The sequence below is a fragment of the Lytechinus pictus genome, chromosome 16 (genome assembly GCF_037042905.1).
Source record: "Lytechinus pictus isolate F3 Inbred chromosome 16, Lp3.0, whole genome shotgun sequence".
Taxonomy (NCBI): Eukaryota; Metazoa; Echinodermata; class Echinoidea; order Temnopleuroida; family Toxopneustidae; genus Lytechinus; species Lytechinus pictus.
Genome location: NC_087260.1, coordinates 21,089,399 through 21,104,341, shown reverse-complemented (window position 1 = coordinate 21,104,341; position 14,943 = coordinate 21,089,399). Strand labels below are relative to the sequence as shown.

The 14,943-nt window shown below is 36.6% G+C and overlaps 1 protein-coding gene and 1 long non-coding RNA gene across 3 annotated transcripts in view; one reads left to right on the top strand and one right to left on the bottom strand.

Annotated features, from left to right (window-relative positions):
- Positions 1–276: 276 nt before the first annotated feature.
- LOC129279695 (uncharacterized) lies at positions 277–10,188 on the top strand. Its single transcript, XR_010296003.1, has 2 exons — positions 277–478; positions 8,198–10,188. It is a non-coding gene; the product is annotated as an uncharacterized LOC129279695 (long non-coding RNA).
- Positions 10,189–11,740: 1,552 nt separating this feature from the next.
- LOC129278482 (probable E3 ubiquitin-protein ligase HERC4) overlaps positions 11,741–14,943 on the bottom strand; it is a 42,336-nt gene continuing 39,133 nt past the window's right edge. The window contains exon 21 of one of the 2 annotated variants that reach the window (XM_064111026.1): positions 11,741–12,910. In XM_064111026.1, the coding sequence (XP_063967096.1) occupies positions 12,642–12,910 (269 nt within the window). In that variant the 3' untranslated portion in view covers positions 11,741–12,641. The remainder of the gene's footprint in view (positions 12,911–14,943) is intronic. The other variant, XM_064111027.1, reaches the window with a different exon arrangement.

Sequence of the window (14,943 nt, the reverse complement as noted above, 5' to 3'; positions counted from 1 at the left end):
CAAGCTCATTATTATTTTTAGACCCTATTTTATCCAAAAAGTAGGTTTCATCGTCTGGAAGATATAGATAATACAAAATACTAGTGATCCACAGCTGGCGTTATCATAGTCACCGGCAATGAGTTTTTACAGGCACTTAAAACAGTTCTTTTCTAAACAGCAATTTGGCCCGCCGTTGCCCGGTAATGACAGTAGAAGCCCTGTGGCGCGAAAACTATACGATCGATACAACGCAGTGAACTTGATCGTTTGCGCGAAGTTAATAAATCGTCTGCTATATGTGTCCGTACTAGCTGCTAGTTTTTAATACGCATCTGGCAGACGCTGGTTCATACCTTTCTTGTTGTATTTTCCCAATGACGTGCTTCGATAACTACTGGCGTCGAGTGATCTGCAACTAGCTCTTTAAACGCCATTACTTCATCCTGAATAAGACTCAAAAGATTGGAGATTTTCATAAGAACGTATTTTTTCTCAAGTAAGTAAAATATATACGTTAGTGAGTACTTTCTGGGGAGCGTTTCATGAAAGGACTTGTCGGACGTTTTATCCGACAAGTCCCATTTTATCCGACAGTTACCACAGTAACAGTACCTCTCAGTCAATCAACATCAGAGAAAGATGTCAGATCTGACAACTTGTCGGATGAAAATGTTGATGAAACACTCCCCTGGTTTCGTCAAACCGCGTCGTAGATCAAAGCTGTAACTGTACATGCATGCATGGGATCTTGTTTCTTCCTCTCAAGCTTGAGCGGAAAAAAAAGACTAAAGTTGCTCCGAAGTAAATGATTATGTTAGTAACCGATTTTGAAATTTGTAAAATTTGTTTTGTAAGATGCACTTTACTTTTTCCTTGACAATTAATTCTAGACATTATGTCGATGTTATTATGCGTTTTTGAAAAAGGTTTCTGGATAGTGTATAGCAAAAAAAATGCAGTATAATCTTCATAATTTAAAGGATCAATATCGGGTTTTTTTTATATAGATCATTATCAATTCAAATATCTAGATGATCATTGGACAATGAGTTTTGATCTACTCGAAACATCGGGTGGGTTGAATCGCTCTTTCATATTGCCAAAAACTGATAACACTGCGCATAAAGCGACGCCGCACTTCAACAGTTGAAGTGTGGCGTCATGAGATATATTTAGTTTTTGTTTCAAGTTGGATAAAGAAAATAAAGGTACGCCAAAGACGCTTGGAAATGAATGGAATTAAAGCATTTAGGGCCAGTATTTTGTTGATTACCTTGAATGCATTCGAAACCTTGGATAAATACGGCCTTGCCCATCGGCAAATCTTATGCTAATAGTAATGAGTATACATGGCTTGCGTCAAACATTCATGAAGTAGGCCTAAGTAGTATTTTTTTAGAAACAGACATAGAAGCAGTTAAAAGACGATGGGAAACGAATTGAATTATAGCATTTAAGTCCAGTATTTCTTGATTTAAGTGAGGTACGTATAAGAGGTGGGTCATCATTAACATTATCGTCATCATCGGTATCATTGTCATGATCGCCACCGTGTACACCACCTATTATCACATTCACTACCTACCACCGCCATCTCAACAACCATCATCATCACCATCATCATCATCACTATCATCATCATCATCACTATCATCATCATCATCATAATCATCACTATCATCATCATAATCATCACTATCATCCTCATCATCATCATCATCATCACTATCATCATCATCATCATAATCATCACTATCATCATCACCATCATCACTATCATCATCATCACTATCATCATCATCATTATCACTATCATTACCACCACCACCACTTCCATCATCTAAACCGACATCATCATGATCATGAACCACGTAACCATCATCATCGATGCCGCCATTACCGATTGTCAATATCACAATCAACATTATCACTATCATTATCACCATCACCGCCACCACCACGTGAATGCATCGTGATCATCACCGTCAGCATCATCACCACTACCATCATCCTCAACGCCATCATCCCCCAGCATCATCATCATCATGTCATCACATATATAATTAATTTTGACTTGGATTTGCCATTTTTCAACAATGTTCCCAACATAACCTGGTGATCATTGCACTACAATGCATGTAACAAGATTTTCACACGTCATGAGGTCAAGGGTTGTGAAAGGTTTACATAAGATGCAATACTGTTTCCATGGTGACGCAGAAACACGAGTTGAAAATTTGAGAAGTGGAAGAATCGTCAAAGGGTTGGACATTTAAACAAATACGAGCGGAAAGCTGACGATTTTTGCACTTCTTGATAGGCCTATATGTCTTGTTGCGTCTTTGCGTAATGGCGTTGTTGGAGGAGGGGGGGGGGGGGCTTTGTAATTTCAAGTTACATTAAAAGGATGGTCCGGGCTGAAAATATTTACATCTAAATAAAGAGAGTAAAATTCACAGAGCAAAATGCTGAAAATTTCATCAAAATCGGATTTCAAATTACGAAGTTATTGAATTTTATAGCTAATCAATATTTTGTGAAAACAGTTATAATGTACATCGTCATGAATATTCATTAGGAGGGCTGATGATGTCACATCCCCACTTTCCTTTTTCTTATGTTATTACATGAAATTATAAATGTTTCATTTTTTCATACATGTGTAAATGATGTGTCTCCGTTATGATGAAACAAGTTGTGGCAATGAATAAGTAATGCACTTAATCAGTTGTCAATCCAATTGTTTTAGTTCTTGGTAAAAAAAAAGGAACAAACCTAATTTCATATAATAAAATACAAAAGACAAGTGGGGATATGGCATCATCAGCCCACCTAATGAATATTCATGAAGACATGCCTAGAACTGTTTCACCTGAATAATGCAAATCTTAAAATTCAATAACTTTGTTATTTGTTATCCGATTTGAACAAAATTTCATCATTTTGATTTGTGAATTTTACTCCATTTATTGAGATATAAATATCTCCAGCCTGGACCATCCCTTTAATGAGAAATGTTGGAAAACTTACAAGCTTCGTTATACTCGCTGCATCACATGTGAATAATGTCAATCATGAGTATTCTTATGTACTTTTTTTAAGCTTGAGCGACTTCAATACCTCAAAATCTTCCATACATCGAAATAGAATAAAGGGACAACATGGGTCAGAAGAGTTGATGAGAAAGGAAGGGTGAGAGATCGGGATTGAGTGAGGGAAGGAGTCAAGGGGGATACATGGGAGCAAAAATCAAGTCCTCTTAAGAAACTCGTCAACGTAGTCTTACAATTCGTCTTCATCATTCCACCTCGTGTGGCGTTTCAGGATGCGGTTTCTCACTTTGTAAAAAAATTATTGATTAGCGTTATAAGCTACTGAAATGCTCTCTTTTGATTGGCCGAGAGCAAATTTGTCTGCAAAACCTCCGAGACAAGCCCCTCGCTGAAACGCTCCCTTGCAGATCCGACCTGACAAGATAAAGTGCTCATGAATATTCAATAGGGATGCTTGACTTGAGGAGAAAAGTATACCAACATGATAGATTCGCACTGATAATGGCCCTGCTATTAGTATCCTCCTAAAGATACAGCTAAGAAGAAAAACCTGATTGGAACGTTACCAATTGTTAACATTGGCGTACAGGGCCCGGGAGGGGGCACTCAGATTTGGAAAGGGTAGGAGTGTGTGGGCCCGAAATCATACCCTTAAGAACCGAAGTTGCTTAATATGAAGGGGGGGGGGGGGCGTAAGAACTAATAAGTTATATGGTCCTGTGCAAAATGGGGGGGGGGGTGCTTGGAAACTAGAATTTAACATAATAATGAAATGGGGTCTTAAGAATTTACGCCTGAAATGAGGGACTTAGGAACGGAGAACGGGTTTGTTAATGGAAAAGGGGTGAAAATGACATGCTTATGAACGGTTGGCAAGGCGTGAAAGATGGAGCCGTAAGGGCGGCAGGGCCACACATACCCATACTGCCATTATGATCCCCCTCCCACCCACGTGGGAATGCCTTGGGGTCAGTACTCAAAATTGAGGAAATCTCACTGGGGTACAAAGAGGGTGATTTCGAATTTGAAAAAAAAATGTTTCAAGAAAAAACTTCCTTGTATTTTGTGCGGAAACAAGAACTGAGAAAGATAATAAATGACCGTCTGTTCCTAAATTTGCACTCAACTGATTATGATTACCCCCCCCCCCCCAGTATCATACAGATATTGCCTACCTAAAGCTTATATGACATTTCCTCTCCCCGAACGGAGTTATATTTTTCCCAAGGTATTATGTTGCCCGAAGCACGCAGCACTGAGGGAAAATATTCTCCCGAGGGAAAATATAGCTTCGTAGGGGAGTTGAAATGTTATTTATTATAAATATGGTCATATAACTGATGCCTTTGAATATAACCTCCTCCCCGTTACAATTTGTACGGAATTTCTATGGTAGCTCTTGAATCGAAATATTTTCTTTAACTCGCATTGCTTTGATATGCACGTCTCCTTGAAACACATTTTTCATATCCGTTTATAGTTGATCGATACAATCCATCCACGGAGGTTAGATGGACAATATCCATTGAATGTTGTTTCTGTGATCGGTATATTCCACGGCTTTGATAAATGTGCATTGTGGCGGACTTGATAAAACCTCTTTCACCTTGCCAAGCATCGCTTTTAAGCGTAATGGAAGTCGCATTTGTAAAGTGGTTGGCTATACATCCATTATACCCGAGCATCATAATACATGTGACATATAATATATGCGTTCTTTCCCAGTTCCCCCACCCTCTCTCTCTCGCCATGCCGGTCTATGGTCTCTTTATCTCTCTCTCCCCCTTCCTTTACCGAATTTCCCTCTTCCCTTTAAACTATACCTGTAACTTCTTCATTTATACCTACATAGTCATGACAGTTACCGTCTTATTTTCTTCCCCGTCTCTCAAACCTTTAACCCTTTAATGTCGTCGATTTCCCTTTTTTCATATTTATCCCCCACTATTCATCAAACCCCAATTTTATTTCATCCCCCCCCCCCCATCTCCACAGAGGGGAAAACAAAAAGAATGTACATGTATCGGAATAGTTTAAATAAAACTAATAGATCCCGCTCTTATACTGAATGCGAGGAGTTGAATAAAATGCAACAAGCGCATATTTCTACCTAGAGTTAGGTTAAGTCCGTGCCAGCATAAGCTTATTAAGAATAAATTGAGAAAAACAGGGAAATGCTGAAAATTTGAAATAAAAAGTTAATTACATCTTTCAAGTATTTTTCTTATTTTTCACGATGAAACAATGAAGTGCATAACACGGAAATGAGAGAGTCATATATCATGCACTCAATATATATATTTTTTTAAGGATTACCCTTTTTCTTTTCTTTTTTTGAGTCGACATCAAGGAAAATCTACCTTGAATCGCACAAGATTACAACAACAGTATTTCTGCATGTTCAGGTATAGGTATCAAAATATATTTCACATTATAATGAGGGAAATTTTTAGATATCTCGTTTTTCATATATGATAAATATAAACAAATATGAGTTTCCTCATTTACATACCGATCATGATGTGTACTGTTGAGCATAATCGAAACTTTAATAAAATATCATATTTTAATTCCGATTTCGATATTTCCAGTAGTAAACTTGTTTGCTTTTTTCTCTTCTTATTCAAGTCAGGGGCGGATCCAGGATTTTCCCAAAGGGGGGCACATTTTTCTGAGGAAAAACTTGACCAAAAAAAAAAAGGATTTTCAACCAAAAATTAAGTGCATATCGTCCACGAAAAATGACAAGCAAAAACAGGTCCTCACTTTCGAAAGGGGGGGCACACTTGTGTTTTAACGGCATTTTAGCATTACAAATTTTGATTATGCCTCTCAAAAGGGGAGCACGAGCGATTCAAGTCAACTTTTTGTTTGGTTGAGCTTCCTCTTTAACGCCTTCGCGGTATCAACCATCCTTTATGTTCACCCCTCCCTGGCTGTTTACTAAAAAATCTACCCCCCCCCAAAAAAAAAAAAAAAAAAAAAAAAATATGACCAAGCCCCTTTCGATCGAAAAGTTTAAAATGCAAAACATGTAATCTTCCTTTGTACGTGCAAGCTAGTTTTGATCCCCAAAGATCCTACTAGTCTTTGCTAATGGAGGGATTACCATTACTTAAGTAGGGAAATACTCCAAGAGTGCATACTTTCCCCAGGGCTACTCTCTCTCTCTTTAATGCTTCATGTCATTTTCTTTCAATCTGGGACTCTCACTATGACATTAAAAAAAATGTATACAAAAGAGAAGCAATATTAGAGCATTCACATAAAAGGGAACATTCTCATCCTTTGCAAGATATCTGTATGCATGTGAAATGTTTAATTATTTTTGTTTTCATTTACGACTTGTAGATCATGGCTGACTAATGAAGGGGGTTCCCCCATTAATAAATACCCGTATTAAGAATTCACAAATACTTGGGGATTTGTAAAATAAGTTATGTGGCAACCACCCCCTTCGCTCTGACCACACTTGCATGACTTGTGGAGCGCAGTTTTGCTTTTCAACCTGCGAGTCGCATTGTAAATTCGCTGAAGAAATCCGCTACTTAAGAATCCCTTCCTCTCCTCTTTTTTCTTCAGATAGGTATGCAAGACGAGTCGATTGATATCTCTGAGATTTATCTGTGTAAAGTAATCCATGGATATACCCTTCAGCTAGTATACCTTAACAGTATCAGGGCCCCGTCTTTCACAGAGTTTCAGTAAATGAAATCAACCATAACTATGGAAAGCCAGCAGCACCAACGTCCAAAATGCATCCTTGTTCAAAATGTTTACAAAATTAATAATTATGATGTATACTCGACATTCATTCACCGTTGTCTTCCTTACATTGTGCGGATATCCTGTAGGAAATATTACGGTACAGGTGGATTTCCATATAGTCGAGATTGATTGGATCAATCGTAACTCTTTGTAAGAAGGGACTCAGGTGTATCAGATATCATTAGTGTTACCTTGTGCATTCAACGCGTATTTCGTGGAGAGCATCGCAATCACAGTGATGGATTTCGTGATGAGATCAAACGAGAGGGGTGGGGTTAGAAAGGTTACATTTTTTGAGACAGTAAAAGAGGGAAACGGAGATAACTAGAATGAGAGATGTAAAGATAGCAAGAGACAAGGAGTACAACTGAAGAAAAGCAGACTGAAGTGGAAGGAGAACGGGAATGAGAGGGTGAGGCAACATTGGAAGAGAAAAGCGTGGAGCGACATTGAGATGGAGAAAGGGAGAGAAATTAGATAGAGACGGGGTGCACTAAAATGTGCTAAACGAAAGGTGTTAATATAGCTCGTGAGAGTGAATCAATGACTCATTATAATTTCTTTCTCTCTCCCTCCCTCCCTCCCCCTCTCTCCATCTCTCTGTCTCGTTCTTCGTCACTTCTCTTGCATAACGCTGAAAATCTAACTTGAACACATTACTCCATATAACACTTCAAGGGAATTGCAGTCTACTATAAAGTTGCACTTCTTATTTCAAAAATCGTTTATAATTTACCAGTGGTTTCCAAACGAAATGAAACGGAGAGAAAGGGTCTCTTGGCCTTTTTAGAAGATAGCGCGGTCTTGAGCAATGCTATTAGAAATTTTTTTTTCGTCTTCTCATACCATCCACGAATGGCAGGTGGTAAAGCGACTTAACTCTTAAGTCAGGATTAAGTAGTACATATATAGCGGTGACTTTAGCCAAAGCTGATGTGACAATATTGCATCAAATCTTCGCTTCCATCCTTTTCCATTATTTATGTTCACCACATTTTTTCCGTGATTCATTATCTCCTACCCCCAGTGGAGTAGAAATTTTTCCATTTCAACTAGATTGTTATTAGTATACACTGTTAGAAAATCTATCCTTAAAATAAAAGAAGTTCCAGCAGGAGAGTCTCGAGAACACCTGTAATCTCACAAGATTGCGTAATCTTACATTATATCATGTAAAATTACAGGAAATTGGTATTTAGTGTATGGAACCTTACAAATTTCCTTTAATAAAACACCCTTTTCCTCTTTTTTATGAATTTACAGAATGATTCTGTTATTGCTTTCTGCAAAATCTCTTTTTTTCCTGTAAAATCAGGGTTTTTTTTATGTTAAAAATCGAGTTACTTTTCGTACAATTCTAATTAATTATTTTTTCTTCTGTTTTGATTTGACAGGTTCTCTAAAGGAATCAAAAATTAATTTCAAATGTACTCAAACTTAGGATGGTAGACTCGCAGATGAATCGGTTTAATTAACTACTGGATAGTTGCTGGCTCGTTTTTACTTACACTGGAATTATTCGGATAAATTGACAGAACTGAGCCAACATGAATCCGCCACCGAGCCCGAATAGTCCGAAAACCACACACAAATTCCTTCAAACTCTCCGGAATTCGCCTTCACTATTACGGAAACGATTCATGCATTCCGACTCTGACTTATACGGCGAAGGAGCAGCTGCAAAGGAGCGGTCATTCCATGTGCGTTACGGAGGACGCGTTCCGGTGCGGTCACTGCGGGTGTGTGACGCGGTTACCGCGGTCGACAAACTAGCGCCCTTGACCAACGCCAAACAACTCCATCACCAACCATTCCACGCATCGTGTACATTGCGCGTGGACAAATGCACGATCACGTTTGAGGACCAGTCCCGCGACGTGCTCGAGTCATTACCGCTGTTTTGTATCGCATATTGTGCAACAGATCTCAGGCATCCGCGCGCTGTGGCGCTTACGTCAAAGACAAACGATTCGATTCATTGTTACGTATTTGAAGTGACAACGCGCGAGAAGGCGTCGGAGATCGTTAACACTGTGAGGAGTGCTTTCGAAGCTGCATGGGAGGACTGGAAAAGAAGTCATCCTGACGGCGGAGATCCGAGAGAAAACCAGATAAAACTTGTTCCTCCAAGTCATGTGCCTCTTTGAAGAAAAAAAGGACAAGCATCTCAAGCAACCAGGTGTGCTATTTCTTAGCAGGAACTTTTCACTTTTTACCCCTCTGCTATTGACGTTTGGCCTTGCTCATTTTCGTGTTCCTATTTAGTTAGGCATATGGTTTCATATAAAAATGGTGAATCACAACAAAATTAATGTTCTCTTTGAAAACATTCAGATGCGCAGACGACTACGCTCAAGTTATCATATGAATGGAATTACAACTTTGAAATGTCCTGCGGACAATGTGAGGATTTACGTCTTGATCATAATTATGTTGTATGTGTGTGTGTGTGGGGGGGGGGGGTTATTCCTAAACCACTTTGCAAATTTGGTGCATATCAAAAGTGATTTGTAGTTCTATTGTTTTTAATGGTGACTAGAACACCGTTTTAGCTGATTCTGAGACATCAAGTTACTTGTAGAATTTTTTACATTTGGCTTAAAATGGAAGAATATAACTTTTTCAACCTCATACCTATAGTTAGAAAGCTTTCTTGAAAAGGGAGAATTTGACGAAATCTAGTAGTTTACTAAATGCCATTCTGTCCATGATTTACGATTTATTATTCTTCGTCACCATAAGCCACACAGCATAGATTTCAAAACAATTATTCACTGTACTATTCATATTTATTTCCATATACTATTGTTTATTTTTCCTTGAGCGCCAGTTTATTGTTTAGTCTCACACTACCAATCCAGACCTACGTCCATAAAAAGGATTTAAAAAACAATTTTGTAATTTGTACTTTAAAGTACTGGTATTTAATAATTTAATTTCAAATGAACCAGCATTTATGACAAGGTCAATATTACTTTTTAAGCTGACTTATTTCAATATAAAATCACTACTTTTAAGAATGTTATTCAGCTGTGTTTGTTTTTAATGAAAGTACTTTGAGTGAAGGCTTGAAATTATAAAAGAATTTAAAAATGCATTTTTAACATATTGCAGAAAAATATGTATGAGTTGTATTAAGACTCTTGATAATAAATTTAAAGCTGTTATAAGTATTGAATAATCAATGGTTATATATCATATTTCTGATATTACAATATGAATACAGAAACTAATATCTATTGTCTTCTTTTTCTTTTGAACTAGATATCACTTTTATATTATGTTTGCACCAGAGTGACTTATATCCATGCCACTGTCTCATTGCATAGGTGAGCCAGGTCAAATCTAGGATAATAAATTAGATTGAAAAAGAGTATGTACTTGATATTACCGTTCTTATACAAAAATTTACCTTTACATGTACAGCAAATCAGTAAAATTAAAATATCCTGTATTCCAGAAGCTGAATTACAATTCTTAGATGTAAAGAGAAAAAAATATATAACTCTGATATATAAACAGAAAGATAAAGAACAATTTTTAAGTCGCCAATATATTAGTTATGCATAAAAAAACAATAGATTACATTTCAATAGATTGGATCATCAAAAGACTGAAATTACAGTATAATATAATTTTAAATATTTTCAAACTATTCGAAGCTACTAAATTAGACTGTAAACAATCATGATATTAACATTATACTCCTATAAAACTATATAGACAATCATTAAAATTATCATATTATATCATAGATATATATATATATTATCAAAATAACTCTTGATATATATTTTCAAACATAAAAAATTGCCAATATATCATTATTTATGAGACACTGGTGGTATATATTGCAGACATAGAGAAATTTTATCTACATAATTTGATCAAAATATTTTGTACAGTAGGTATATGTAATGTGTAAAAATAATAATGAAAATTAATAAATTTGCTCTTAGAAAAGAGACTTGCTCATTCCAAAAATGTGATATTCAAACTTACTTCATGTATCCTGATATTGATTTATATATCTAAAGTTTGAAAGAAATGGTGAAAAATGCATATTCTCCTGACTATTCATAGATTAGGTTTTTGTATGAATATCAAATCATAACATTATTTTCATAAATTAAATTTTTTTTAATATGATTGTGCAACTTCTGATATAAGAAGCAGGATTTGTAAATGTAATCACTCCGGTGGACCATCTTCCACAATATAGGTGAGATTTGTATTATAATCTCAAACTAAGTTCGAATTCAACTTCCATTCTCTTATTGTATGATTGAAATTAGATCACAAAATGGGTTCATTTCGATCAATCCCAACTCCTAAAGTCTGGTCCTAAAAAGTTTAAATAGAAAACTACAATGAAGTGTATGGTTTGAGAGAGTCTATTATAGTAAAGAAACCCATTTTCAGTGACAATTATATTTTTGAATTTTTTTTTTAAACTAACTGATTTGAGACCAAATACATAGAAACCATTCACACATGGCAGATTCGAAAAAAAAAATAGAATACAGAGGCATGTCTGAAAGGATTTGCACAGAAAGTTACATGTATGTGTAAATCTTAATTTACTCTCATTTCTAGAAAGAAATGCAAATGAGTATATCCAAATGAGGCATCCTTTTCTTTTGCTAGGCCGTTGTATCTGCAAAAATTTTGACTCATTTTTTTTTCTGCGCAATTTGGTTTTGACATTGCAGATCTAAAACTCCTATCTTGCTCATCTACCCTTGAGCCTTGCATATCATACTAGATATCAAAATAACATTGAAAATAATCTGAAAGGAATGCACAAATTTTGGAAAGATTATCCCAGAAACACAGTTTCTTTATTTTGAGATGCACTGTAGTAGGGTGGGGTGAATGACAAAGATGGAAGCTTTACTGATAGAATATAGCACAAAGAGTTGAGGCACTCACCGGTAACAATTATCTCGGGATACATCACATGGTGATAGAAAATTATTTCATATTCTATTTTAACCAAGAGCTATGTACATGTACAGTACTCTAGCTATTTTACAAAAAAGGGGAAACATTTGAATAAATGGAATAAATTTAGCCTTCACATTGCACATACATGTAGTCTAATAAGGCATTCCAAAAGAAAGTAATCCCTACTAATCATGGCTATTTCAGATTTTAAAGAAATAATATATGAATACATGAACAAACTATATGAGATAAATATTGAAAGAATTAAAGCCTCTCTTTAGCTTTGTTAATGGGTCAGTAATGAAAACTGTACTTGAGTATCATTGAACATTACAATATTACAAAAACGCAGTACATGTAGTTATTGAATGCACTTTTTACCAATTAGAATTTAAATATGGCATTTTTTCCGGCCATTAGGATTTATATTTAAATCTAGCACCCTCTCTCTGGAATGTTTTGATTTTTATTCAAATAGCCATTTGAGCACTGATTTTATATGTAGTACTTGGATGTTAGAAAGATTATATCCTGGAATTTTTAGCTAATTCCATGCATAAAAAAGGTGTTTAATATAAACAAGACAAAAATGCATAGATGTTGTATTTTGATAGGGTACCCGATCAAATTAAAATCTGATGTAAAATTGGTAACTTATCTTGTAAAACACATTTTTAGTTTAGTTTGTATCCTTTACAGGATGATCGTTTTGGAGCACATCAATTAATATAATCTAATAATGAAATGGAATAGTGCGTTCACTTTTGTGGGAATTTACCAAAAAAAGATACATGGAGGCTTTAAATACACTTATTTCAGATAGGGCAGTTAAATAAAAATAAATCCCCAAAATATTCTTATAACTATATACTATATAACAGTCTTAAAACACTATGCAATATGGAATGGGCAGTCGTAAAAGGACAGAGCAACTGTTAGGCGATCTTCGACAAGTTCAAGGCTGGAATACATAGGCAGGCGCAAGGTACGTTTATGTCCATGATTGTCGCAGCCATGGCCGGTTGGCAACAAGCGCGTGAGGATGTCTTCAATCTCACGAGCATCGTTGATATCTTCACAAGGTACAGGAAGGCACTCGATGTGGAGGCCAATGTTCTTGAGTCCACCAACAGGTACACGGTCAGACCCCACAACAAATACTGCACAAAAACACAATGATATTAGTAACAGTGAGGATGATGATCATGATGATCAAATTTCCATGTAGCTTGGAATTCATGGAAATCTGGCTTCCTTAAAGTATGCGAAAAGCATGCTCCGTGTATAACTAGGAGAGTCAGGGGTGAAAAGACTCCATGGGTTACAGAAGAATTCATTGACCTGTCAAGAAATCGAGACAGACTCAAACTGAAGGCAGAACAAAGTAGGTCATCTGCAGATTGGAAACAGTATCGTTCAGTTAGAAATCACGTTAACAACCTGCGCCAAACACTAAAGAAAGGCTATTACCAGAGTAGTATCTTAGAAAACAGAAACAACTCTGCCAAACTATGGAAAGTATTGAAAACCTTGACAACATGTGATACTAAATTTGCCACAGACCAGCTCATTGTAAATGGAGATCAAGTGTCTGACACCCTTGACATGGCCAATGAATTCAACACATACTTTGTATCTGTAGGAGCCAGATTGTCTTTAAAATTTACCACAGGGGTAGAATGTAGTATTGACGAGTTACTTACCAGTATAACTAAGCCTACCCCTGGTACTAAATTTGTCTTTGAACAGGTTGGGGAACAAAATGTATCAAAAATCATGAAGAAACTGCAAACATCCAAAGCAAAGGGATTGGATGGTCTTGATACTGTGCTTCTAAAAGCAGCCTCTCCATTGATTTGTACTCACCTCACTTCACTCTTTAATCGCTCACTAGATTCTGGATTTATCCCCGATGAATGGAAACATGCTAAAGTTACTCCCATTCACAAGGGGGGTGAGAAACATGACCCTAATAACTATAGACCTATATCTGTCATCCCTGTGGTTATGAAAATATTCGAAAGACTAGTCCATACCCAGGTTCAAGACTACTTTTTGGAACATAGTTTATTTGCTAGTGAACAGTCTGGATTTCGGAAGAACCACTCAACAAGCACGGTTCTTACCTATTTGAGTGATCACCTGTACAAGCAAATGGATCAGGGTCGACTAACGGGAGTTGTGTTTTTAGACCTCAAGAAGGCATTTGACTCAGTCGACCATGATCTATTGCTTCACAAACTTACCATGTATGGAATTCTTGGAACGGAGTATAATTGGTTTGAAAACTACCTGAAACATCGTTCGCAGTGTACTTCTGTAAAAACATCTTCCTCTGAATTGAAAAAAGTACAAACAGGAGTGCCTCAAGGCTCAATCTTGGGGCCCCTCCTGTTCACTATAATGGTTAATGACATGCCCAATGTACTTAAGAAATGTAAGATCATGCTCTATGCTGATGATACTGCATTAATGTACAGTGCTAAATGCACTGAAGAAATTGAAACAGAAATCAATGCTGATCTTCAGAGAATAAGTCAATGGCTAATATTAAATCGACTTACACTAAACCCTGAAAAGTCGAAATTCATGTTATTTGGTACCTCAAACAAACTGAAAAATGCTAATCCCTTAAATGTGCAAGTCGATAATCATGCCCTTGAAAGAGTTCCAAATTTCAAATACCTGGGCACGTGGTTGGACGAGTCACTCACCTGGCAAAAACAAGTTGATGAGATGAGCAAAAAGATTGGCTCACGTATTGCCTTACTAAGTAGACTAAGAAAGTACTTAACTATCGATAGTGCCAAACTCCTAGCTAATGCATTGATAACACCTAATTTTGATTACTGCAGTCCTTCCTGGGCAAACTGTTCACAACACGTGAAGAATGTTCTCATTGCCCAGCATAAGAAAATGGCAAGACTTGTCCTTAGATGCAATTTTATGACACCTACTGTTGAGGTATTGTCACAACTGAAATGGGTAAACATTGAACAAAGATGGAAATTCAACAAATGTAAATTAATGTATAATGCCCTGAATGGAGAGGGTCCTAAATATATTTCTGATATGTTTACTAAGAGTAATAGTGTCCACACTCACAGTACGAGGGGTGCCACCTCACAAGGCTTGCTGGTACCTATGGTCAAAACGCAGATGGGGAAAAAAAGCTTTTCTCATGAAGGGTCAC